We start from the raw sequence: 25769 nt of genomic DNA on the forward strand, positions 1-25769 counted from the left end.
ACCCAAAAACAAACAAACAAACAAAAAATAGTACAGTGGGTAGGGTGCTTGCCTTGCATGAGGCCAACCCCATTTCAATCCCCAGCATCCCTTATGGCTCCCCGGATTTCTAAACACAGTGCCAGGAAGTGTAACCCCTGAGCACCACTGGGTGTGGCCCGAAAGTCCAAAAAAATGAGGAGTGGCATTATGGAATAGGACTTTGTGGTTGCAGGGGATGGCTCCTTACCAAACCTTGTTTGCTGTTGTGCTTTTTCTCATTTTCATCTTTTTTTTCTTTTTTTGGGGGGGGGGGCGGTGTCACATCAGGAGAGATCATTCCTGACTGGGTTCTGGGGTCCGACCCTATATGATGCAGGGGATGAAACCCAGGATGGCCATGTGCCAGGCAAACTCCTTCTCTTTTTTTTTTGGGGGGGGGGAGGGGCACACCTGGCGATGCTTAAGGGTTATTCCTGGCTCTCTGCACTCAGAAATCACCCCTGGCAGGCTAGGGGGACCATATGAGATGCTGGGAATTGAACCTGAATCTGTCCCAGGTCGTCCGCATGCAAGACAAATGCCCTACCCTTGTGCTATTGCTCTGGCCCCACAAGCTCCTTCTCTGCTGTCCTGTGTCTCCAGCCCAAGTTGTTGTGCTGATGTTTGATGCCTCAGCTGCAGCACAGCAGGAGCCACTGGACCCACAAATCTTCTTCCCTGTTCACTTCCCCTCCTCTTTCCTCACTTCCTCATCCTCCCAGGTGACAGGAAGGATGGGGAGAGACAGCATTGGTCTCTGGATGTGGTTGGCAGCTGTTTCACCGTTTTCTCTTCCCTACTATAGAGTAACTGCATCAAGACCTCCAAGTACAATGTTCTTACCTTCCTGCCTGTCAACCTCTTTGAGCAGTTCCAGGAAGTCGCCAATACCTACTTCTTGTTCCTTCTCATTCTGCAGGTAAGTGGTAGCTATCCCAAACCTAACGACCTGGGAGGAAAAAGATTTGGCGGGGAGTGGCCAGGGAAAGAGGCAGGACTCAGAGGCCTCTCTCTCTTCCTCCTTTGCAGCTGATCCCCCAGATCTCATCCTTGTCGTGGTTCACCACCATCGTGCCTTTGGTTCTTGTCCTCACCATCACAGCTGTTAAAGATGCCACTGATGACTACGTGAGTCCTTGGCCCATGTCCTGGAACCCTCAGCTTCCTCCTCCCTTTTTTTTTTGTTTTTGTTTTTGTTTTTGTTTTTGGGTCACACCCGGCGGTGCTCAGGGGTTACTCCTGGCAGGCACTGGGGACCATATGGGACACCGGGATTTGAACCAACCACCTTTGGTCCTGGATCAGCTGCTTGCAAGGCAAACGCCGCTGTGCTATCTCTCCGGGCCCTTCCTCCTCCCTTTTATGCTCTTGCTTCTCCGTGGAATCAGGGTTGAGTGGGAAGAGGGGCGTAAGTTGCCTTTCGGAAGAGGCGTCTTTGGGGAGCCCCACAGTGCATTCCATTGGTCCGTGAAGTCAGTGCTTCCCAAAGTAGATATTGCCCTCCCTCAGCCTGAGCTGCTGGAGCCATGGAGGGGACAGTTACCTTGGGTGCTCTTGTGTGTGTGGGTGAGTGTGTGTGGTAGGTGCTTCTGTTTGTTTGTTTAGAAAAATTGGGTTTGGGGGCTGGAGAGATAGCATGGAGGTAAGACGTTTGCCTTTCATGCAGGAGGTCATCGGTTTGAATCCCAGCGCCCCATATGGTCCCCTGTGCCTGCCAGGAGCAATTTCTGAGCCTGGAGCCAGGAATAACCCCTGAGCACTGCCGGGTGTGACCCAAAAACCACAAAAAAAAAAAAAAAGAAAAATTGGGTTTGGATATTGGAGGAATAGTGCCACTGGCAGGGTGCTTGTTTTGCTTGTGGCCAACTTGTATTTGACTCCTGGGACCTCTGGGCCCTGCAAGGAATGAGCCCTGAGTACCAGAGAGCCAGGAGTAAGCCCTAAGCAGTTCCAGGTGTATCCCTAAAATCCAAATGAAAGAAGGATTAAGGGAAGGGAGAAGAAGAAAGGGAGGGAGGAATGAAGGCATTTTCTAAGGGGGCTTGCCAAGTGTGCTTCTCATCTCAGTAAATGATGAGAAGCCAAAATACATCCGGAGTCTGAAAAATTCTGAGTTACTTCTCTGCCCCCCCTCCCCCCAGTTCCGCCACAAGAGTGATAACCAGGTGAACAACCGCCAGTCCCAGGTGCTGATTAACGGAATGTGAGTGCCCAAGGGGGACTGGGCGCCCTGGGACCTCCCTCTGGCTTCTCCCTAGAGGTGCTGACACTTTTCTGTCTCCTCGCTCAGCCTGCAGCAGGAGCAGTGGATGAATGTCTGTGTCGGTGACATCATCAAGCTCGAGAATAACCAGTTTGTGGCGGTAAGGGACAAAGTGCCCTGTGGACCGTGGGTTGCCCCCTTTCCTCTGTCCCAAGGAAGGCACTTTTGTGCAGAGCAGGGCTTCTGGGTCACCCTTGTTTGGCTGCCTCCTTTCTAGCAATCCTCATGCTTAGGTCTGAGCTGAGCCACATGAGCCACATGGATTCTGGGGGCACTAGAGGGGGCCAACAGACTGATCATGAGGCTCTTTCTAGGCGGATCTTCTGCTTCTCTCCAGTAGTGAGCCCCACGGACTGTGTTACATTGAGACCGCAGAGCTCGATGGGTGAGTTCATATTTGGGGCATACTTAAGGTTTGAGGACGAATGAAGTCCTGGCTTTGGGTTCTGTGTCTATTTTTTTTTGGGGGGGGGCACACCCGGTAACACTCAGGGGTTACTCCTGACTATGCGCTCAGAAATCGCTCCTGGCTTGGGGGATCAAATGGGGGATTGAACCACGGTCCGTCCTAGGCTAGCGCTTGCAAGGCAGACACCTTACCACTAGTGCCACCGCTCCGGCCCCAAGGGTTCTGTGTATTTTGGAACATTCAGTACAGGACATGCTTGTTGGAAATATGCTAGGATTCTTTTGCCTGGGGTGCATGGAAGCAGTCGTGGCAGTGTCAGGTGCACCTCGCTTGGTCTGGGGGTGGCAAATGGAAACCTGGACTTGGGGATATTGTCCTTGCAGAGAGACCAACACGAAAGTACGCCAGGCAATCCCCATCACCTCAGAGCTGGGAGACCTCAGCAAGCTTGCCAAGTTCGACGGTGAGTGACTGGGAGAAGCAGCCACAGAAGAGGAGAGTTGAAAGTTTGGGTTTGATATTTAAATTGCACCACTCCCTTTTTTGGGGGACAGGTCCCACATGTGACAGTGCTCAGAGCTTCCTTTTGGCTCTGTGCTTAGGGATCATTCCTAGTGGGACCATTTGAGGTGCTGGAGATCGAACCCAGGACAGTTGTGTGCAAATGGTCTGTACTAATGCTCCAGCCCTTCCAGCCCTTGGTTCTTGACTCAGGGTTAGTTCTTTTTTTTTTTTTTTTTTTTTTGGTATTTGGGTCATACGCTGCATTGCTCAGGGGTTATTCCTGGCTCTGCGCTCAGAAGTTGCTTCTGGCAGGCACGGGGGACCATATGGGATGCTGGGATTCGAACCACCATCAGTCCTGGATCGGCCGCGTGCAAGGCAAACACCCTACTGCTATGCTATTTCTCCGGCCCTTGTAGCTTTTTTTTTTTTTTGGGGGGGGGGTTCTTGTATTACTATAACTTAGAAATTGAAGCTTTGTGAGCATAAAATGTTCCACCTGCTGTAATGTGGATTCAGTTTGGGTAGAAAGGGCAACAAAGATCTGCTAAGTCCTAGCTGTATATTTAAAAGTTTTTTTTTGCTCTTGGCCCACATCTGTGTGCTGGAGTGCACTTCTGTTTTTTTTTTTTCCACAGCTGGTGGTGCTCAGGTATCAGTCCCGGCAGGCTTAAGAGACCATATGGGATGCCGGGGATTGAACCTGGGTCCATTCCAGTTCAGCAGCATGCAAGGCAAATACCCTACTGCTGTGCTGTCACTCTGGCCCCTGATATGTACTTGGGTGGTACTTAAGTACCTTAAGGTGGTACTCTGGGTCATGCAGAACCAGGGACCGAATCAGGGTTTCCTGCTTGTAGAGTATATGCTTAGCCATCTCATCTCTCTGTCTCTATACTTTTTTTTTTTTTTTGGTTTTTAGGCCACACCCAGTGGTGCTCAGGGGTTACTCCTGGCTATCTACTCAGAAATAGCTCCTGGCAGGCACGGGGGACCATATGGGACACCAGGATTCGAACCAACCACTGTTGGTCCTGGATCAGCTGCTTGCAAGGCAAACTTCGCTGTGCTATCTCTCTGGGCCCAGACAGGAATCTTTTTTTTTTTTGGTTTTTGGGCCACACCCAGTGGTGCTCAGGGGTTACTCCTGGCTGTCTGCTCAGAAACAGCTCTTGGCAGGCACAGGGGACCATATGACCATATGGGACACCGGGATTCAAACCAACCACCTTTGGTTCTGGATTGGCTGCTTGCAAAGCAAACGCCGCTGTGCTATCTCTCCGGGGCTCTATACTTTTTTTTTGGGTGGGGACACACCTGGCAGTGCTCAGGGTTACTCTTGGCTCTGTGCTCAGAAATCACCCCTGGTAGGCTCAGGGACCATATGGGATACTGAGAATCAAACCTAAGTCTGTTTTGGTTGGTGGTGTGCAAATGCCCTACCACTATGCTATCGCTTCGGCCCCTCTCTGTCCTCATACTTAAACCACCATCGACTCATGCCAGGGATCAAACCCGGGAACTTAAACATGCAAGGCAAACACTTGACTAATGAGTCTCATTACAGGCCTTGGAACTTTCATTTTTGGTAGAGGGGGTTGGGCTATACCTAACTGTGTTCAGATCTTACACTTGGCTCTGTGCTCAGGGATCACTCCTGGTAGGACCTGGAGAACCTGGGTGCTGGGGATCAAGCAGTCAGACATGTGCAAGGCAAGTGTTTTAACCCCTGTATCATTTTTTTTTTTTTGAGGGAAGGTTTTGGGCCACACCTGGCAGTGCTCAGGGGGTTACTCCTGGCTCTGCACTCAGAAATGGCTCTAGGCAGGCTCAGGGGACTGGTATATGAGATGCTAGGAAGAGAACCCGGATTCAGGGGCTGGAGAGGTGGCACTAGAGGTAAGGCATCTGCCTTGTAAGCACTAGCTTGGGACAGACTGTGGTTCGATCCCCTGGCATCCCATATGGTCCCCCCAAGCCAGGGGTGATTTCTGAGCGCATAGCCAGGAGTAAGCCATAAGATTCAAATGGGTGTGCCCCCCCCCAAAATAAAAAGCAAAACAAAAAACCCAAACAGACAAAAAAAAGAACCCCGGTTTGTCCCAGGTCGACCATACCGTTGTACTATTGCTACCCCTCCCCCCCATATAATATTTCTGGTCTCTTACCTGTTTCATGCCTGATCACTACCTCCTTGATTTTTTGTTTGTTTGTTTGTTTGTTTGTTTTTTGGGGCACACCCAGCAGCTCAGGGGTTTTTCCTGGCTCTGAGCTCAGGCTTGAGGGACCATATGGGGTGCCGGGAATTGAACCCTGGTCTGTCCCAAGTCGGCAACATGCAAGGCAAATGCCCTACTGCTGTGTTATCACTTAGGCCCCCTACCTCCTTGATAGACACACGAAAGTCAGTTCTTTCCTTACTGTTCTTTTTGTTTTTGTTTTTGGGTCACACCTGCCAGTGCTCAGGGGTTACTCCTGGCTCTACTCTACGCTCAGAAATTGCTCCTGGCAGGCTCAGGGGAACCATATGGGATGCCAGGATTTGAACCACTGTCCTTCTGCATGCAAGGCAAAACAACTTACCTCCATGCTATCTCTCTGGCCCCCCTTACTGTTTATTAAGAATAATAATGTGTGCTCCTTCTAACTATCCAGACTACATAGTGGGCACAGGAAAATGCTGTCCTGAGTAAGGCAGCAAGTTTACCAGCAGTTAGTTAAATGTTCATCCACACTTCACAATCTCATTGAGGACTGTGATTGGATGTCTCTGCAGCCTGCCTTTCTCTAGTAAATACATCATCAGCATCTTAGCCTGGAAGAAATTTACCACATTCTCTTTAATAACCACGTTAATATTTCATTAAATCAATACATCATTTACTCAACAGTTCCTTGACTTCCCTTTCAGTCTTCTGTGGTTCAAATAATGCTCCAGCAAGACTCACTGTTACTACATTATCATTTCTGTAGAATACAGTTCACAAATTGAGGTGACAAGACCTGTGGACACTTTTGTTTGTTTTTGGGTCACACCTGGTGGTGCTAGGCTAGGGTATACTCCTCCTAGTTTTGAACTCGGGAATCACTTCTGGTGTTTGTTTTTTGTTTTTTATTTGGGTCATACCTGGCAGCACTCATGGGTTACTTCTGGCTCTGCGCTCAGAAGTCACTCCTGACAGCCTCGGGGGGACCATATGGGATCCCGGGATTTGAACTAGGGTCCATCCTGTGATGGTTACGTACAAGGCAGATGCCTTATTGCTGGCCCTGCTCTTGCCTTTTTTTTTTTTTTGGGCGAGTGCCACGAGGGCGGAGTGACGAACACGAGCGACTGCACGCCTTGTCTTGCTCTTGACTTTTTGAGCATCTCGTCAGCCCTGCAGTTGCATTTTCATTTGTGCTGCTCCATTGTTTTCTTAAAAGCTGAATGCTGGGGGCTGGAGAGATAGCACAGAGGTAGGACGTTTGCCTTGCATGCAGAAGGATGGTGGTTCAAAATCCCATATGGTTCCTCGAGCCTGCCAGGAGTGATTTCTGAGTGTAAAGCCATGAGTAACCCCTGAGTGCTGCCGGGTGTGACCCAAAAACAAACAAAACAAAACAAAACAAAAAAACCAAAAGCTGAATGCTGGGGGGACCAAAGAGACAGGACAGGGAAGGAGGGTGCTTGCCTTGCTTGCAGTTGACCTGGGTTTGATCCCTGGCACCACATAGGGTTCTCCCATCAGGAATGCTGCTTTTCCTATTTCCTCATCTCCCAATCAAGCCATGCACGGGATGGACTGCTGATGGTGAGACTTTTTGTCTTCTCTTCAGGTGAGGTGATCTGTGAACCCCCCAACAACAAGCTGGACAAGTTCAGTGGAACCCTTTATTGGAAGGAGAACAAGTTCCCTTTGAGCAACCAGAACATGCTTTTGCGGGGCTGCGTGCTGCGGAACACGGAGTGGTGCTTTGGACTGGTCATCTTTGCTGGTGAGTGTCTTCAGCTGCAGCAAGAAGGGGAAGAGCCAATGGGGGAGGAAGTGGGCATAGACTGCCTGTGTCGAGGCAGTATGTAGGCAGGCCTACATCTCCACTTGGGGCACATCTCCAGCTCTCCCTGCCCTTTCCTAGGCCCTGATACGAAGTTGATGCAGAACAGTGGCCGGACGAAGTTCAAGAGAACAAGTATTGATCGCCTCATGAATACTTTGGTGCTCTGGGTATGACCTTCACACACGGTCCCAACCCAGCTCTGCCCCTTCTCTGGGACTGCTCCCTTGGCCCTCGTATCCCCGCTGTCAGTGGTTAGGTTTCAGTCTGGGCTTTATGATTCTCTGGCAGGGCCCCAAGAGGTAAAGCACTTACCTTATCTAAGGTACAGAGGATAAGGCACTTGCCATGCACAGGGCTGACTTGGGTTCGCTGCCTGACATCCTGTATGAATGGGATCACCTATAGGAGTGATTCCTGAATGCAGAGCCAGGGGTAACCCCTGAGGAGCCACCACTGGATTTGGCCCAAAAATGAAAAAATAAAAAACAAAATCTACTCCAAAACCTTCAGCAGTTCAGCCAAAGGCAGGTAGTATTTATTTAAAGTTCTCTGTACTCTTGGAAGATGTTATTTTAAAAACTACTTCTAGGGTTGGAGAGATAGCATGGAGTTAGAGCATTTGCCTTGCATGCAGAAGGATGGTGGTTCGAATCCCATCATCCCATATGGTCCCCCGAGCCTGCCAGGAACCATTTCTGAGCATAGAGCCAGGAGTGACCCCTGAGTGATGCCGAGTGTGACCCAAACCCCTGCCTCCCCCCCCCCCCCAAAAAAAAAAGCAACCTACTTATGTGGGGCTGGAGAGATAGTATAGCGGGTAAGTCATTTGTCTTTCACCCTGAAGTGATCCTTAAGTGCAGAGCCAGGAATAAGCCCTGAGCACAGCTGTGTATGATCCAAAAATGAGACAGACAGACAGACACAGAGGGATGGAGACAGAGTGAGAGACAGAGAACTAACTGCTTACCTTGAATGCACCACACCCTAATAGTCCGAGTATTCATGGGAGTTACCCCTAAGTACCGTAGGGTGAACCCATACACAAAAGTTTAGAAACTACACAAGATAACTGTATGCAAGCTGAAGGGAATCTTCCCTAACTAACCTCTGTTTACTTCTATGGAGAGTGGGGTAGGGGAATTAAAGGCAAATCTATCTCCACTTGAAGACCGCCTATGAGGAGCTTGTGTCCTGGCCTTTGAAAGTGAAGGGACCCCAAAGGCAAAGTTTCTGGCTGGGCAGTTCCGGACTCCTATTGTTCACTCTTGAAATTTGAACTCCCTGTATGTCCCTGCTCCCTTTCTGTTTGCCTCACTGTTTGCCTGCTATTGCAGGTCTGGGGGTGTAGTTTCAGTGGGGCCAGCAAGTCCTCAGTGTGCAACGCCCCCTTGTGGTCAGGGGCGCCAGGGCATGTCTTGGATCTCAGTGCTGGCTGAACTACACACCCATTTGAAATGATTGGAGAATTTCAAATTTCAAGATTTTTGACTACCAAGAACTTTACATTCACAAAGGTACAAATTATGTCCCAGGTCACCTTTTAAACATTTTTGTTTTGTTTTGGAGATACACCTGGCTGTACTCAGGTTTTCTCCTGCTTCTGTGTTCAGGGGTCATTCTTGGTGGTGTTTGGAGAACCACATATGGCGTTGGGGATCAATGCCCAGTAAGGCTACTGTATATCTTTCACGCCTAGATCATTATTATTTTTAACAATCTGGATGAGAATAATTAACATTTCCAAAATTTACATTAAAAATTTATTTTGGGGGGCTGGCAAGGTGGCGCTAGAGGTAAGGTGTCTGCCTTGCAAGCGCTAGCGTAGGATGGACCTACGGTTCGATCCCCCGGCACCCCATATGGTCCCCCACAAGCCAGGGGCGATTTCTGAGCACATACCAGGAGTAACCCCTGAGCATCAAATGGGTGAGGCCCCCCCCAAAAAAATTAATTTTTGTTTTATTTGGGGGAGGTTGGGTCATATCTGGTGGTGCTCAGGCCTAATTCCTGCCTCTGCACTCATGAGTCATTCCTTTAGATTTTCTTTTTGTTTTTTTGTTTTTTTGTTTTTTTGGGCCACACCCGTTTGGCGCTCAGGGGTTACTCCTGGCTATGTGCTCAGAAATCGCCCCTGGCTTGGGGGGACCATATGGGACGCCAGGGGATCGAACCGCGGTCCGTTCCTTGGCTAGCGCTTGTAAGGCAGACACCTTACCTCTAGCGCCACCTTCCCGGCCCCTCCTTTAGATTTTCATGGAACCCTGTGTAGTTCTAGGAATAGAACCGAGGTAGGCCACATACAAGGCAAGTAAGTGCCTTCCCCCCTTGCAGTCTTTCCAGCTTGAAGCCTGAAATCGTCAAGGCTCAGATGTGATGAGTTGAGACCTCTTGGGATGGATTTGCTCTGGACGATTTCAGCCAAGACCAGCTAACCTCTGCTTCTCGCTCTTCCCCAGATTTTTGGGTTCCTTGTCTGCATGGGCGTGATCTTGGCCATTGGCAATGCCATCTGGGAGCACGAAGTCGGGGTGCGTTTCCAGGTGTACCTGCCTTGGGATGAAGCTGTGGACAGCGCCTTCTTCTCCGGCTTCCTCTCCTTCTGGTCCTACATCATCATCCTCAACACTGTGGTGCCCATCTCGCTCTATGTCAGGTATGCCCTCCCTCCGCCCTTCACCCCACCCCAGGGTCCCCAGGAGACAACCTTGGCTTCCTGACATACTTCTCTCCAAAGGTGCAGTCTTTTTTTTTTTGGTTTTTGGGCCACACCCGGTGATGCTCAGGGGTTACTCCTGGCTATGCGCTCAGAAGTCGCTCCTGGCTTGGGGGACCATATGGGACGCCGGGGGATCGAACCGCGGTCCGTCCGAGGCTAGAGCAGGCAAGGCAGGTGCCTTACCATTAGCGCCACCGCCCGGCCCCAAGGTGCAGTCTTTTTTTTTTTTTTTTTTTTTTTTCAAGGTGCAGTCTTTACAAAAGAACACGTGCTCTCTGCTGCTTGTGTTGCAAGCATATTGTGTGAACTGTCCATTTCTGGGTGCCTTGCCTTCCCTACAGTTAGCACCCCATAGTTTGGATCATGAACCAGAGTAAAGCACCCATGGATTTTTTTTTTTTGGGTGGGGCCCACACCCAGCGATGCTCAGGGGTTACTCCTAGCTATGTACTCAGAAATCACTCCTGGCAGGCTCGGGGGACCATATAGGATGCTGAGGATCGAACCTGGATCACCATGTGCAAGGCAAATACCCTAGGGCTGTGTTTGTTTTTTATTGCAAAGGGTCTTTGATAGACTTTGTCGAGTGAACCATTGAAGAATTCCTTTAAAAAAAAACAAAACAAAAAACTAAAATGAGCCAGAGGAACCAGAGCTATAGCACAGCGATAAGGCATTTGCCTTGCATGTGGCCAACACTGGACCGACCCCGGTTCTAATCCCAGCATCCCATATGGTCCCCTGAGCCTGCTAGGAATTACTTCTGAGTGCAGAGTCAGGATTAACACCTGAGTGCCACTGGGTATGACCCCCCCCCCAAAAAAAAAAAAAAAAAAAAAGCCAGAGCAGTAGCACGTAGGTGTCTGCCTTGCATATTGTCAACCCAGGTTTGGTCCCTAGGATCCCATATGGTCCCCCGAGCCTTTCAGAAGTAATTTCTGAGCACAGAGCCAGGAGTAGCCCTCCCCCCCCAAAAAACAACAACACCCCCCCCCCAAAAAAAAAACCCTAAAAATGGGGCTGGAGAAAAAACATGGGCGTTAAAGTGCTGGCCTTGCACGTCGCAGAGTACAGTTCAATTCCTGGCACCACACAGGGTTCCTTGAGTCCCGCCAGGAATGATCCCTGAGTGCAGTAAGTCCTGAACACTGTTGGGTCTGGGTCTAAAAGCCCCAAAACAAAACAGATGTTTTCAAGTTACATTGCTATTTTTTTTCCCTTCATCTTTGGGCTTTGCTTTGCTATCTGTGTTTTGTGTCTGGTTCCCATGGGAGCCTTGTAGAGTTCAGGAGGCTTTGTTCTTTATTGCTCAGATTACGGAGTGTGGGCTGAGAGTGGAGGGGGTTTGATTGTATCTGGTGGGGGTGTCGAACACATCACTCAAGGCTCCTCCATCCTTAAACTGGGTCCTGAGAGTAGCCTGGGCAGCAGGCCAGAGTTGAGTCCCATTCCCTGGAGCCCCCCAGAGGTCCTTTCAGGATGTCAGTGAACATGGCCAAAGCGTGCCAGGGTGGGTCTTGGGCCATCCGGAGCCTCTGGAGCTCGGCTCTGCTTCCTGGGCTCTTATCAGTGTCGCCACTTGCTTCCTGTCTCTGACTACCACAGAGCCAGGGTTGGGAAGCATGGAGCGCCTCCTTCTACACTCAGCCTCCCCACAGGGACCTGTGCAGCACCCTCACCATCTCTCTTTTTCTCTCTCCCTCCCCTCGCGCGTGCTCTCGTTCTCTCTGCATGGTTTCTGTAATTTTAGTCTTGAGGTAAGACTGGGCGAGTGTCTGTCCATGCGCCCTCCTTCTCCACTTGTGCTCTCCTGCCCCTCTTCCTGGGCCCTATACCCCTTGTGGCCTGGAGTGCTCAGAGGGTTGGGGGTGGCACCTTGACCTCTTCCTCCACCTCTAGAATCTCCTTGCGTTCCCCAACCAGCCCGGGTGTCTGTCACTGCTGCTGCTGCCTCCGCCGTCATCGTCGTATCTCTACATTTTCTTTTTTCTCCCTGTTGGCGGAGGGCCTGCAACCTGTGGGGATGGGGCCACCTGCCTCCTCTTCCCACCCCAAGCCTTTCCTCGTGTCCCCTGTGCAGTGTGGAGGTCATCCGCCTGGGCCACAGCTACTTCATCAACTGGGACAAGAAGATGTTCTGCATGAAGAAGCGGACTCCCGCCGAGGCCCGCACTACCACCCTGAACGAGGAGCTGGGCCAAGTGGAGTACATCTTCTCGGACAAGACAGGCACCCTCACGCAGAACATCATGGTGTTCAGCAAGTGCTCCATCCACGGCCGCAGCTATGGTACTCCGGCCCATGCACCCCAACGGTCATGCAGCTGTCTTAAGAGTTCTTCCTTCTTCCCTCCTTGGACTCCAGACCTGAACGAGTTCCCTCTAAATCCCAACTTGGCAGGCAGGCTGTGATGGGGCCTCTTTAAGGGACTCATTCAGTCTGCTCTATTCTCAAAAAAAAATTTTTTTTGGCCACACCCGGTGGTGCTCAGGTGTTACTTCTGGCTCTGTGCTCAGAAATTATTCCTGGCAGGCTCAGGGGACCATATGGGATGCCGAGGATTGAACCCGGGTCCATCCAGCATCAGCTGCATGCAAGGCAAACACCCTACCACTGTGCTATGTCTCTGGCCCTGTTCTCATTTTGTTTTTGTTTTTGGGTCACACCGGTGGTGCTCAGGGGTTACTCTGGCTCTGTTCTCAGAAATCGTTCTTGGCAGCTTTTTTTTTTTTTTGGTTTTTGGGCCACACCCTGTGATGCTCAGGGGTTACTCCTGGCTATGCGCTCAGAAGTTGCTCCTGGCTTCTTGGGGGACCATATGGGACGCCGGGGGATTGAACTGCGGTCCGTCCTAGGCTAGCGCAGGCAAGGCAGGCACCTTAACAGCTTGGGAACCATATGGGATGCTAGGATTCGAACCACCATCCATCCTGGGTCGGCTGCATGCAAGGCAAATACCCTACCCTGTGGTCTCTCTCTCGGGCCCCATGTTCTCAAATTTTTTTTTTGTTTGTTTTATTGGACCACACCCGGTGACACTCAACAGTTACTCTTGGCTATGCACTCAGAAATCGCTCCTGGCTTGGGGGACCATATGGGACACTGGGGGATCGAATCGTGGTCTGTCCTAGGTTAGTGCGTGCAAGGGAGATGCCCTACCACTTGCGTCACTGCTCTGTTCCCTGTTCTCAATTTTTTATATGCAAAGTCCCCGATGCAGGTTTCTGAGCATCCTGGTCAGGTTGGACTCTGGTTTACCCTGTTGGGACCGCAAACTTACTCCAAGCTGCCTGTTCAGGGCCCTGTGAGTCTCTGGAATGTGATTATGATCTTCCTGGTGTGGTTTTACTGCCCCAGCCTCCTGGCAGAGCTGCTGGGGTGTTGTGTGAGGCTTACAGAGCCCAGCTCAGAACTGCTTCTCTGTGCTAACCCAGCTTAGGCCCTGCGTGTGGCGACTTTGTCTGCTATGAGGAAAAGGCGCCTGGAGAGACCTCAAATGTCTGGGATTGGGCAAGAACTTGGCGGTGCTTGAGGAGGCATGCTGGCAGAAGGACTGCAAAACAGGCTGGGGCCAATCCTCCCAGTCCTGGGGCTCTAAGGGCCTGGGGTGACTTGCCTCTTGCCTCTTGTCCCTTCCGCTGAGTAGCTGTGTGAATCGGTGTGACATTGGCTGGGCTGCCTTGAAGGACCCCAGACTCCAGGGTTCTGTTCTAGAGGGTTCTCCGCAAGCTCTGACACTGTTTCCCTGTCTGTGTCTTCATTGTGTGCAGGTGACGTGTTTGATGTCCTGGGACACAAAGCTGAGCTGGGAGAGGTAAGGATCAGCTGCCAGGCCGCCTCGTGTGCCCATTAAGTTGGCTGTTCTGGCTTGCATGGTTCAACTTAGCCAGCTCCTGTGTTGTCAGGCTGCATGTCAGGGAATTTGGCTGCATGTCAGGGAATTTGAGTTATCACAGGAACAGGACTTCTGCCTGTTTCAGGCCTTGGGTGCTCCGGATCTACCTCTGGCTCTGTGCTGGCAGGTCACTCTCCAGAAGCAGGATCCAAGATTTTTTTTTTTGGGGGGGGGTGGGTGTTCACACCGGGCAGCACTCAGGAATTACTCCTGACTCTGTGTTCAGAAATTGCTCCTGGTAGGCCTAGGGGACCATGTGGGATGCCAAGATTTGAACCACTATCCTGGATCAGCTGCTTGCAAGGCAAATGCCCTACTGCTGTGCTATCTCTCCAGCCCCAATGTATATTTTTTAAACATATGGTTAAAAGGTTATTCATACTACAGTTTTTATGATAAGGTTATTTGTGATTGAGTTACAGTCATACAATGTAAAACAACCTTCACCAGGGATAACACTTTCCCTCTCACCCTCCTAATGCCCTCTTCCTTCCTGCACACCTTTCCCCGCTTGCCTCTGGGGCAGGCATTTACTACTTCCCCTGTCTGGCACTTGTTTACACTACTATTTATGAAGGGGTGCTATGCATATCACTTTCTTTTTTTTTTTGGTTTTTGGGCCACACCTGGCAGTGCTCAGGGGTTACTCCTAGCTGTCTGCTCAGAAATAGCTCCTGGCAGGCACGGGGGACCATATGGGACACCGGGATTCGAACCAACCACCTTTGGTCCTGCTTGCAAGGCAAACACCGCTGTGCTATCTCTCCGGGCCCGCATATCACTTTCATAGTAGATCCTTCTCTATTGTTATTGTTGTTGTTGGTGGTGGTATTTTTGGTTTGTGGGCCACACCCAGTGATGCTCAGAGGTTACTTCTGGCTATGTACTCAGAAATCGCTCCTGGCTTGGGGGACTATATGGGACTTCGGGAATTGAACCAAGATCTTTCCTGGATCGGCCACATGCAAGGCAAATGCCCTACTGCTGTGCTATCACTTCAGCCCCCCTTCTCTACTCTTAACTGCATTCTTTCATCTCGCACATTTTTTTTGCTTGTTTTTGGGTCACATCCAGTGGCACTCGGGTTACTCCTGGCTCTGCATTCAGAAGTTGCCCCTGGCAGGCTCTGGTGATCATATGGGATGCCGTGCATCACAGAGTTCTTTCCAGGTTGGCCTTGTGCACGGCAAATGCCCTACTGCTGTGCTACTGCTCTGGCCCCACAAAATTTATTTAATTTTTTTGGTTTTTGGGTCACACCCGGTGACTCTCAGGAGTTACTCCTGGCTATGCGCTCAGAAATTGCTCCTGGCACAACATGCTTCCTTAGATCCACCTTTGTGGATGTCAATCTTGAACTGAGTTCTGCTCGTAAACATGGGTTTCTTGTAGTTCCAGTGAAAGAAACATCCAGCAACTTTTTTGGTTGTATTGTCAAAGGTGCTTGAGTCATTGGCATGTGAGATCAATATACCTGCATATTAGTCTTAGGTTCTGATAGAAATGACATGCAGTCATGCTGGCATTCTTGACTATCAGGACGTGACTGGTGTGCGGACATTTCTTATAATGATGAAAGTTCCTGCTAATGATGAAATGTTACAATTGAGGAAAATGGGTCTCAAAAAAAAATTGCTCCTGGCTTGGGGGACCATTTGGGATGCTGGGGAATTGAACTGAGGTCTGTCCAAATCTAGCACTTGCAAGGCAGATACCTTACCTCTAGTGCCACCGCTCTGTCCCCTACTTTTTAATTCTTGTTTAAGGAGAGACTTATTTTGTATTATAATTATATTTACTAATCGTTATTTTGTTTTACTATTTCATACCATTCTTATTGTACATTTGGAATAAGGCACAATAAGAATCCGGTGGGCAGACCAAGTACTCTCCCATTGACAGTGGGCAGGGTATGGCAGGGGGCAGTCTGCTTCTTGAGGTTCAACCAGGAGTTCCTCTGTTTCCTAACTGCCCTCTTCTTTTTTTTTCCTTTTTATTTTTGGATCACACCTGGTGTTGCTCTGGGGTTACTTCTGGCTCTGTGCTGAGGGTTCATTCATGGTGGTGCTTGGGACACTATATGGGATGCTGGGGATTGAACCTAGGTCGGCCATGTGCAAGGCGAATTCCCTACCAGTCTCCCTAATCGCTGTCTTCTCTGCTCCAGAAACCTGAACCCATCGACTTCTCCTTCAACCCCCTGGCAGACAAGAGATTCTTGTTCTGGGATCCCACCCTCTTGGAGGCAGTCAAGCTGGGGGACCCCTCCACGCACGAATTCTTTCGACTCCTCTCTCTGTGTCACACGGTGATGTCAGAGGAGAAGAACGAGGGTGAGGCAGAGTTCCTCAGCCTGGCTTGGGGGGGTCTGGGCCCAGGCTGTTGGTTGAGAGTGCGGCAGGGGAGGGGTTCAGGAAGGGCCACCAGCACTGAGGCTGCCTGTGGGTGCCCTTCCAGGTGAGCTATACTACAAGGCCCAGTCACCAGACGAGGGGGCTCTGGTCACTGCAGCCCGGAACTTCGGCTTTGTGTTCCGTTCTCGGACCCCCAAGACCATCACTGTGCATGAGATGGGCACAGCCATTACCTACCAGTTACTGGCCATCCTGGACTTCAACAATATCCGCAAGCGGATGTCTGTCATTGGTAAGGCCAGGTCCCCGGGGCAGGGCAAGGGTAAGTAGGGGCCCAGGCTTCCGTGTGCAGCTGGGAGGACCTTACCCTGCCTAAGTTCTCTTCTCCGCTGCCTCTCTCATAGTGAGGAATCCGGAGGGGAAGATTCGTCTCTACTGTAAAGGGGCTGATACGATCCTACTAGATAGGCTTCATCCCTCCAGCCCTGACCTGCTCAATACCACCTCTGACCACCTGAATGTAAGTGTGAGGGCACGGGTGTGTGTGTGTCTGTGGCCATGGCTCCTGGTGTATGGAGGGGTGGTGGCTGATGGGCACCACCGGAATCTGCCCCCAGGAGTACGCAGGGGAAGGGCTGAGGACCCTTTTACTGGCCTACAAGGATCTGGATGAGGACTACTACGAGGAGTGGGCTGAGCGGCGGCTCCAGGCCAGCCTGGCCCAGGACTGCCGGGAGGACAGACTGGCCAGCATGTACGAGGAGGTGGAGAGCGACATGGTGGTACGGGCCAGGGTTGGGACCAGGGTGGGCCAGAAGAGGGCTGGTGAGTGGGAGCAGCTCCAGCAGCTCTGGGGTTGTCTTCCAGCTGCTGGGTGCCACAGCCATTGAGGACAAGCTCCAGCAGGGAGTCCCGGAGACCATCGCTCTCCTCACTCTGGCCAACATCAAGATCTGGGTGCTGACCGGGGACAAGCAAGGTGAGCGTTTGGCAGGACCAAGGCAGCTGCAGTGTGGCTCAGCAGGTCCGTCTCACGGGATGAGCCCTGGTCCAGGGAGCCGCTGATTTGTGGGGAGTGCCTCATTCAGAACTGCTGCCTTCTCTCTTGCTAGAGACGGCTGTGAACATCGGCTACTCCTGCAAGATGCTGACGGATGACATGGCGGAGGTGTTTATCATCTCAGGCCACACTGTCCTGGAAGTGCGGTCTGAGCTCAGGTGGGTTAGGATGGGTGGGTGCCTGCAACGTTTGGGGGTCTTCTAGCTCCTCCCCATCCTGGACCTGTGAGCTAGCCTCTGTCCCCACTACAGGAAAGCCCGAGAGAAGCTGATGGACTCGGCCCGTGCCATGGGCAATGGCTTCAGCTGCCAGGAGAAGCTCTCCACCTCCAAGCTCACGTCGGTCCTGGAGGCAGTGGCTGGCGAGTATGCCCTCGTCATCCATGGACACAGCCTGGTAAGCACCGCTGCCCGCCTCGTATGGGACTGACTCTCTGGACGCAGCTCTGTTGTTTTTGTCAGAGAGGGAGCAAGGACCTTCCCAACAGTGCTTGGGGGAACCGTTCCTTTGAAGGGTGCTGGGGGTAGAACTTGGAGCCTCGCAAGTGCCCAGCCCTCTTCTGGACCACATGCACACAGCCACTTTTCATGGGGAACCATGGTGGTCTCTGTGGCGCTAGGCAGAACTGGCTCCAGGAGGTCCAGGCTCTCAGGGCTCCATGTTCCTAGGCCCATGCGCTGGAGGCTGACATGGAACTTGAGTTCCTGGAGACAGCTTGTGCGTGCAAAGCCGTCATCTGCTGCCGGGTGACGCCCCTGCAGAAGGCGCAGGTGGTGGAGTTGGTGAAGAAGTACAAAAAGGCGGTGACGCTTGCCATCGGGGACGGAGCCAACGACGTCAGCATGATTAAGAGTGAGTGTGGGGGGGGCCGGGCGGTGGCGCAAGAGGTAAGGTGCCTTGCCTGCCTTGCCTGCGCTAGCCTTGGATGGACCACAGTTCGATCCCCCGGCGTCCCATATGGTCCCCCAAGCCAGGAGCAACTTCTGAGCGTTACTGGGTGTGGCCCAAAAACCAAAAAAAAAAAAAAAAAAAAAAGAGTGAGTGTGGGGCCGAAGCAGTAGAGTACAGTGGGTTGGGACTTGCTTTGCACACATCCAACTTGCGTTAGACCCCTGGTACCCCATATGGTCCACCAAGCCACTTGGAATGATCTCTGAGCAGAGAGGCTGGAGTAACCCCTGAGCACTACCAGGTCTGGCCCCAAAACAACAAAACAGATAGTGAATATGGGGACAGAGGGGTACAGCCTACAGCTGATCTTGATTTGATCCCTAGCACTTAATAATAGGATTCCCTGAGCCCCACCTGGAGTGATCCCTAAACATAGAGCCAAGGAGTAACCGTGAACATGACTGGATGTGACCCTAAAAAGCTGAAAAGACACCCAAAAAAGCGATCTTAGACCACCTGCTTAGTCACAGAAGATGGGAGGGGCCCAGGTGGTCTCCAGGCCAGAGGAACACAACGGGCTGGAGTGCGTGGGACCACTCTGACTTGGTGAGCTCCCCGAGTGTGACCATCTTCCCCTTCTTGGCATCTCTTATCTCTGCAGCGGCCCACATCGGAGTGGGCATCAGCGGGCAGGAGGGGATCCAGGCTGTGCTGGCCTCCGACTACGCCTTCTCCCAGTTCAAGTTCCTTCAGCGCCTCCTGCTGGTGCACGGACGCTGGTCCTACCTACGCATGTGCAAGTTCCTCTGCTACTTCTTTTACAAGAACTTCGCCTTCACCATGGTCCACTTCTGGTTCGGCTTCTTCTGTGGCTTCTCTGCCCAGGTAGTGAGCGCTACCTTGCCAGTGGCAAGTGAATGGTGGGAGAGAGCAGGGACAGGCGCTCTCTAGGCCTCTGGCCTAGCTCTTGTCTGCTCGAAATGCATCCAAAGCCAGAGCTGCTCAGAGCCCTCTTGCTCTGTTCTCTTCCTAGACCGTCTATGACCAGTACTTCATCACCCTCTATAACATTGTCTACACCTCCCTCCCGGTCCTGGCTATGGGGGTCTTTGATCAGGTATGGGGAGCTTGGGGATACAGAGAGGTGGGGAGAGATCAAAAAATAAAAAAATGTCAAGGGACTTTTGGGCAAGAGAGATAGCACAGCGGATAGGGCACTTGCCTTGCATGTGGCTGACCTGGATTCCATCCCAGCATCCCAAGTGGTCCTGATAGCTTGCCAGGAGTAACCCCTGAGCACTGCCAGATGTAGAGAGTTAGTATAGGAGGGACGTCTACACTAGGCTTGCAGTGGCCATGACGTGGTTTCAAATCCTCAGCACCATGAATGACATCTGAGTACCTTCAGGTGTCATCCCTGAGCACAATGCCATGAATAGCTGTTGAGAACTAACTGCTGGCTGGGTGCAAACTCAAAAGCCAAAAAAGAAAATAAAATACAAGAAATAGGTTTTTTTTTTTTTTTGGTTGTTTTGATTTCTTTTTGGGTCATACGCGGCAGCGCTCAGGGTCACTCCTGGCTCTACACTGGCAGGCTCAGGGGACCCATCCTTAATGGGATGCCAGGATTCAAACCACCATCCTTCTGCATGCAAGGCAAATGCCTTACCTCCATGCTATCACTCTGGCCCCAGAGATAGGATTTTGATGGTGGCAGTGTGTTACACTTGTGCCCACTGCTCTGGTCTTGGGTGGACAGTTCCTGAGCTCGGCGACTGACCTGGATCCCTGGGGTCTGGACAAAGGTTTATCGGGGTGCTGGTGAACCCTGGCTATCAGAGAATCAGGGAAGGAGGGAGGAGGATCAGGGATGCCCAGAGCAGTGTCTGAAGCTGCCACCTGCTGCAGGATGTCCCGGAGCAGCGGAGCATGGAGTACCCGAAGCTCTATGAGCCAGGGCAGCTGAATCTCCTCTTCAACAAGAGGGAGTTTTTCATCTGCATCGCCCAGGGCATCTACACATCGGTGCTTATGTTCTTCATCCCCTACGGTGTTTTTGCTGAGGCCACGCGGGACGATGGCACCCAGCTGGCTGACTACCAGTCCTTTGCGGTCACAGTAGCCACCTCCCTGGTCATTGTGGTCAGTGTGCAGGTAAGTGGGCCTGTGGGTCGCCTGCTCCTCTGCAGGGTGGATGCCCTCCTCCCCAGGGCTGCCTGTGCTGCCTACCAGCTCCTGTTCTTCGCAGATTGGGCTGGACACCGGCTATTGGACAGCCATCAACCACTTCTTCATCTGGGGCAGCCTTGCCGTCTACTTTGCCATCCTCTTTGCCATGCACAGCAACGGTCTCTTCTCCATGTTCCCCAACCAGTTCCGCTTTGTGGGTGAGTCCTTCTCCCCAGCACAGCCCACACAGTCTTGGGATCTGCAAGTCACCAGCCAGCAGGCTCTGGGGAGCATCAGTCCAAACTTTGGTGGCTGGTCCTGGGGTGCAGTATGGTGCTTGCCCTCTGGGTCTCTGGGTTTTGTGTGTTGGGGGTCGGGGGACAGCATACCCTCTGAGGAGTCTACAGCGATGAGGGCTGGGAAGCATGAAAAAGCCCTCAGAACCAGAGTGGGTGGGGCAGCAGCCTGGAGTGCCCATTGCCATCAGGTTGGCATTTGACTTGCCAGGAGTCTCTCTCTCAACTATATTTTTCAGTTGTCTTTGGGCCACACCTAGTGTTGCTTAGGGGACCCTTGAGGCTAAGAGTGTAAGAAATGGGGGCCCATTCCCTGAGGTTTAGGGGTCAGAACTAGGTTTCTTTTTTTTTTTTTTTTTTTCTTTTGGTTTTTGGACCACACTCAGTGACACTCAGGGGTTACTCCTGGCTATGTGCTCAGAAATCGTTCCTGGCTTGGGGGACCACATGGGACAATGGGGGATCGAACTGAGGTTCGTCCTGGGCTAGCACTGGCAAGGCAAACACCTTACTGCTGCGCCACCGCTCCTGGCTCGGGGGACCATATGCGACGCAGGGGGATTGAACTGCAGTCCATCCTAGGCTAGCGCACAAGGCCTTACGGCCTGCGCCACTGCTCCGGCCCCAGAACTAGGTTTCTTGCATACCAGCATGAGTTCCAAACCTTTGAGCCTCTTGTTTGTTTGATCTAAAGAAACCTGATTGTTTCTTTAGATTGAAGACTTTGCGTGAGCACAGACTTTATGAACTTTTCACCTGGGAAATAGTTTTTTGTTTGTTTGTTTTGGTGTGTTTGGGGTTGGCCACCCATGGTGATCCTAATGACTTACTCCTGACTCTGTACACTCTGGTAGGGCTCTGGAGATTGTATGTGATGCCAGGGATCAAACCCAGGTCAGCTGTGACAAGGCAAGCACACTGCCCTCTGTATTGTCACCCTGGGCAATACCCTGAAAAAATTTTTTGTGACCACAGGCATAGGAATTAGGTATCAAATCAAACACTAAAGTAATCTAAATTTTGGGATAGTTTTCTTTTGTTGTTGTTTGGGGGGGCCACACCCAGTGACGCTCAGGCGTTATTTCTGGCTGTGCACTCAGAAATAGCTCCTGGTGGGGCCGGAGAGATAGCATGGAGGTAAGTCATTTGCCTTTCATGCAGAAGGTCATTGGTTCGAATCCTGGCATCCCATATGGTCCCCCCAACCTGCCAGGAGCGATTTCTGAGCGTGGAGCCAGGAGTAACCCCTGAGCATTGCTGAGTGTGACCCAAAAACCAAAAAAGAAATAGTTCCTGGCTTGGGGGACCTTATGAGATGCCGGGGATCGAACCCAGGTCCGTCCTGGGCAGCCGCTTGCAAAGTAAACTCCCTATCACTGTGCTATCACTCCGGCCCCAAGTTTACTTTTTCTTTTTGGCTTTTGGGTCATGCCTGAGGCACTCAGGGATTACTCCTGGCTCTGTGCCCAGAAATTGCTCCTGGCAGGCTCAGGGGACCATATGGGATGCTAGGATTTGAACCACCGTCCATTCTGGGTTGGCTGCATGCAAGGCTATTGCCCTACCTCTGTGCTATCTCTTTGGCCCCAAATTTTAGGATAATTTTTATGACCACCACATTGTTACCTGACCTCATGATCTAAGAACTAGGCTTTAGGTCCTGAGTGACAAAACAGCAGGGAAGGTGCTTGCTTTGCAGGTATATAACCCAGGTTTGATCTCTGGTACAACAAAGGGTCCCTCAAGCTTTCTGAGTGATTTCCGAGCACAGAACCAGGAGTAGGCCTTGAGCACCGCTGGGGGGGGGGGTGGTGATGGTGGCCCGAACCCACTCAAACAAAACCATGGAACGAGAGTTTGGGGGTGATTTAGAAATATGAATCACATTTGTAAATATGAGTTTGGGTGGCCCCAGTGGACTTGAGGCTGGGCCAAAGCATCCACCAGAAGCAGAGATGGGTGCTCTGAGGCCTGCCCAGCTCCTGCCTCCTGCCTGCCTTGCAGGTAACGCTCAGAATACGCTGGCGCAACCTGCTGTGTGGCTCACCATCGCGCTTACCACAGTTGTCTGCATCCTGCCCGTGGTCGCCTTTCGCTTCCTGCGGCTCAGCCTGAGACCTGACCTCTCAGACACTGTGAGTTTGGGGGCGGTGGTGACTTGGCTGGCAGCCCCGGTTCACCCACCGGCTCATGCGGCTGCTGCAGTGTGGGCGTGTCCCCGTGTGCCCCCTCACCCTGGTGGTGGGGTCCTCCTGCTTGGGGACACCCGTGACCTTGCCTTCACTGATCCCCACCAGGTCCGCTACACACAACTGGTGAGGAAGAAACAGAAGGCCCAGCACCGCTGCCTGCGGAGGGTGGGTCGCACCGGCTCTCGGCGCTCAGGCTATGCCTTCTCCCACCAGGAGGGCTTTGGGGAGCTCATCATGTCGGGCAAAAACATGCGCCTCAGCTCCCTGGCCCTCTCCAGCTTCACCACCCGCTCCAGCTCTAACTGGATCGAGAGCCTGCGGAGGAAGAAGAGTGACAGTGCCAGCTCCCCCGGGCCAGGGGCCGAGAGGCCCCTCAAGGCATGAGCTGGAGGCCATGTCCACGGGCATCTCCTGGTCCTGGTCTCCCCCCTCTGCCCCACTCCCATTGCGAGGCGGAGGGGCTGGAGCCAGGGAGGCAGCTCAGAGCAGGGACAGGGACCAGAGGCCGAGCCAAAGCCAGAAGCCAGAACTGGGAGGTGATGGCTTTGCCCCAGCCCCATCCAGGAGCTGGACGCTGGCCTCAACATTTTTTTATATTCTTCAACCCCAAAGGGGCCTTGTTGCCCCCATTCCTGAATCTCACAAGAATGTATCACGCCGGGAAGCAGAAACGTGCCAGGCCTCGACTCCCTCGAAGCGCTGGGCTCGTCTCCCATCTGTGTTTGTGTCTGTCTGGTTTTGTCCTCCTTCGGCCAGCGGAGGAGGCCCTTTTGTAACTTTATGTTGGTGTCTTCACTCCCCTTGGATGGAAGGAGGCTAGTGTTGGGGGCACCAGAGCCTCAGCAACTGCCTGACCCTGGTTGGGGGGGGGCACGGTCCCCTGGAGGTGTAGGAAGAGCGAAGGATGTGCAGCTCACCTTGAGAGTGACGTATTCTCCACCCAGTCCAACCTGTTAACTCCTAAGGTTCCCAAGTCCTGCTGGTATTGGGGCTGGAGCCCAGACAAGCCACCCCATCCTGCCCAGTGACATCTAGTCCTAAAGTTTTTTTCTGAAGTGTGAATCTAGACGCCAAGTCCATTGCCAGTGTTACATCAGCCTCCCCTCATTGGCAGTCCCTGCCCTTCCTCCCCCCCCCCCCCCCCGCCATGTTGCACCACCTGAGACTGAGGGGGGCAGCTGGGCACGCTGAGCCTAGGTTGGGTGGGGAGCAAGCAGCTGGACAACCCCAAGGCTGGGCTTGGGGACAGCTGAGCTCTGCTGCTTCTTTTAGCTTTTAGGGCTTTTCCACCTCAGCTTCAGCAGGAGGAGCTGGTGGTGGAGAGCAGGGTGGTGCAGGAAGATGGTGTGGGGGTACAGTGCCCCTTGCCCAGGGGTCGAGTGGGTGCATCCAGTTGTGTGGTTTTCTGCCTGCCCATCACTCTGTTCCATCCCCACACCTCAAACTGCTCCCAGACCAGGTGTCTCCCAAGCCGGGGCTCCTACCAGGCAGTCTTTGGAAGAACCTTTGTGTTTGGCAGTGAAGGGGAGTTCTCAGGAAGGGGGTGGGGTTGGGGTAGAGTCTGAGATCCAGACATTCAACCTGGAACCCCAAAGAAGGGGTGTGGGAGAGGGGAGCCCTTAAGCCACACAGTTTACAAACCCAACATCATGTCTGTCTGCGTGTCTCTCGAGGTGAGAGTCTGACTTTTATACCAAAGAGGAAAAGATTTTTTTCATATTTGGTTTGTCTATATTATATATAAATATATATATACAGTTATATATATATATTATTTTTTGGGTTCTCTCTCATTTTTTTAGGGAGGGAGGAAAGTTCCAAGTTGCATTGAACTGTAATTAACATTCTGTATAATTTATGACACATTTCTATACTTGCAAAAATTATATCATTTTATGGATATAAGAAAAAATATGCCTTTTTATAAAATTCCAATTTCTGAGAAGCATGTGATTTGTCTCTTTTCTGATTTAACCAAGACCATTGCTAAAAGCAAAGACTGAGAAGCACATTGCTCAGGGCTTCCTCCTACTCAGGGATCACTCCTGGTATAACTAGGGGAGCACTATGAAGTGTGGGAGATCAAACCATGGGTGTTGCAATAAAGCTAGATTGCAATGAAAGGTTTTAAGAGTCACTCAAGGGCCCGGAGAGATAGCACAGCGGCATTTGCCTTGCAAGCAGCCGATCCAGGACCAAAGGTGGTTGGTTCAAATCCCAGTGTCCCATTATGGTCCCCCGTGCCTGCCAGGAGCTATTTCTGAGCAGACAGCCAGGAGTAACCCTGAGCATTGCTGGGTGTGGCCCAAAAACCAAAAAAAAAAAAAAAAAAAAAAAAAGTCACTCAAAAAAAAAAAAAAACTAGAACAGGGGCCGAAGAGATAGCACGGAAGTAAGGCGTTTGCCTTTCATGCAGAAGGTCATTGGTTCGAATCCCGGCATCCCATAGGGTCCCCTGAGCCGGCCAGGGGCGCTTTCTGAGTGGGGAGCCAGGTGGAACCCCTGAGCGCTGCCGGGTGTGACCCAAAACCAAAAACCAAAAAATCTAGAACCATATTCAGTAGTGCTCAGGGCTATTCCTGGCCCAGTGCTCAGGAGTGACCTCTGGTGGTATTCAGGGTACCTACCATCTTGTGTTTCTGGGGGTTTAAACCAGCATCAGCCACATGCAAAGCAAATGTCTTGACTTCTGCACTCTTGGACCCCAAAAGTTGCTTTTTGTTGCTATTGTTTTGTATATCTTGGGGGCAGGGCACCTGGCAATGCTAGGGACTACTCCCTTACTCCTTGCACAGAGCTCGGGGTAGCTCCAGACATGACAATTTCTGCATGAGAAGCTGTTTCTGGGGCTGGAGAGAGAGCATGGAGGTAGGGCATTTGCCTTGCATGCAGAAGAAAGGTGGTTCGAATCCCGGCATCCCGTATGGTCCCCCGAGCCTGCCAGGAGTGCTGCCGGAT

The 25769-nt window shown here is 51.8% G+C and overlaps 1 protein-coding gene and 1 non-coding gene across 3 annotated transcripts in view; both read left to right on the forward strand.

Moving 5' to 3' along the window:
• Positions 1–23928, forward strand: part of ATP8B2 (ATPase phospholipid transporting 8B2) — a 29880-nt gene extending 5952 nt beyond the window's left edge. For both annotated transcript variants that reach the window (XM_049782196.1, XM_049782195.1), the window contains 25 exons: positions 827–940; positions 1051–1149; positions 2163–2224; positions 2312–2384; positions 2599–2669; positions 3077–3156; positions 7017–7175; positions 7317–7405; positions 9695–9891; positions 12035–12243; positions 13725–13768; positions 16017–16182; positions 16307–16495; positions 16608–16723; positions 16821–16985; positions 17071–17182; positions 17316–17421; positions 17515–17659; positions 17932–18115; positions 18816–19039; positions 19188–19271; positions 20063–20308; positions 20403–20541; positions 22624–22754; positions 22917–23928. In XM_049782196.1, the coding sequence (XP_049638153.1) occupies positions 827–940; positions 1051–1149; positions 2163–2224; positions 2312–2384; positions 2599–2669; positions 3077–3156; positions 7017–7175; positions 7317–7405; positions 9695–9891; positions 12035–12243; positions 13725–13768; positions 16017–16182; positions 16307–16495; positions 16608–16723; positions 16821–16985; positions 17071–17182; positions 17316–17421; positions 17515–17659; positions 17932–18115; positions 18816–19039; positions 19188–19271; positions 20063–20308; positions 20403–20541; positions 22624–22754; positions 22917–23195 (3483 nt within the window). In that variant the 3' untranslated portion in view covers positions 23196–23928. The remainder of the gene's footprint in view (positions 1–826; positions 941–1050; positions 1150–2162; positions 2225–2311; positions 2385–2598; positions 2670–3076; positions 3157–7016; positions 7176–7316; positions 7406–9694; positions 9892–12034; positions 12244–13724; positions 13769–16016; positions 16183–16306; positions 16496–16607; positions 16724–16820; positions 16986–17070; positions 17183–17315; positions 17422–17514; positions 17660–17931; positions 18116–18815; positions 19040–19187; positions 19272–20062; positions 20309–20402; positions 20542–22623; positions 22755–22916) is intronic.
• Positions 15165–15411, forward strand: LOC126021267 (small nucleolar RNA SNORA53). Its single transcript, XR_007499837.1, has one exon. It is a non-coding gene; the product is annotated as a small nucleolar RNA SNORA53 (small nucleolar RNA).
• Positions 23929–25769: the final 1841 nt, after the last annotated feature.

This window comes from Suncus etruscus, chromosome 10 (genome assembly GCF_024139225.1).
Source record: "Suncus etruscus isolate mSunEtr1 chromosome 10, mSunEtr1.pri.cur, whole genome shotgun sequence".
Classification (NCBI taxonomy): Eukaryota; Metazoa; Chordata; class Mammalia; order Eulipotyphla; family Soricidae; genus Suncus; species Suncus etruscus.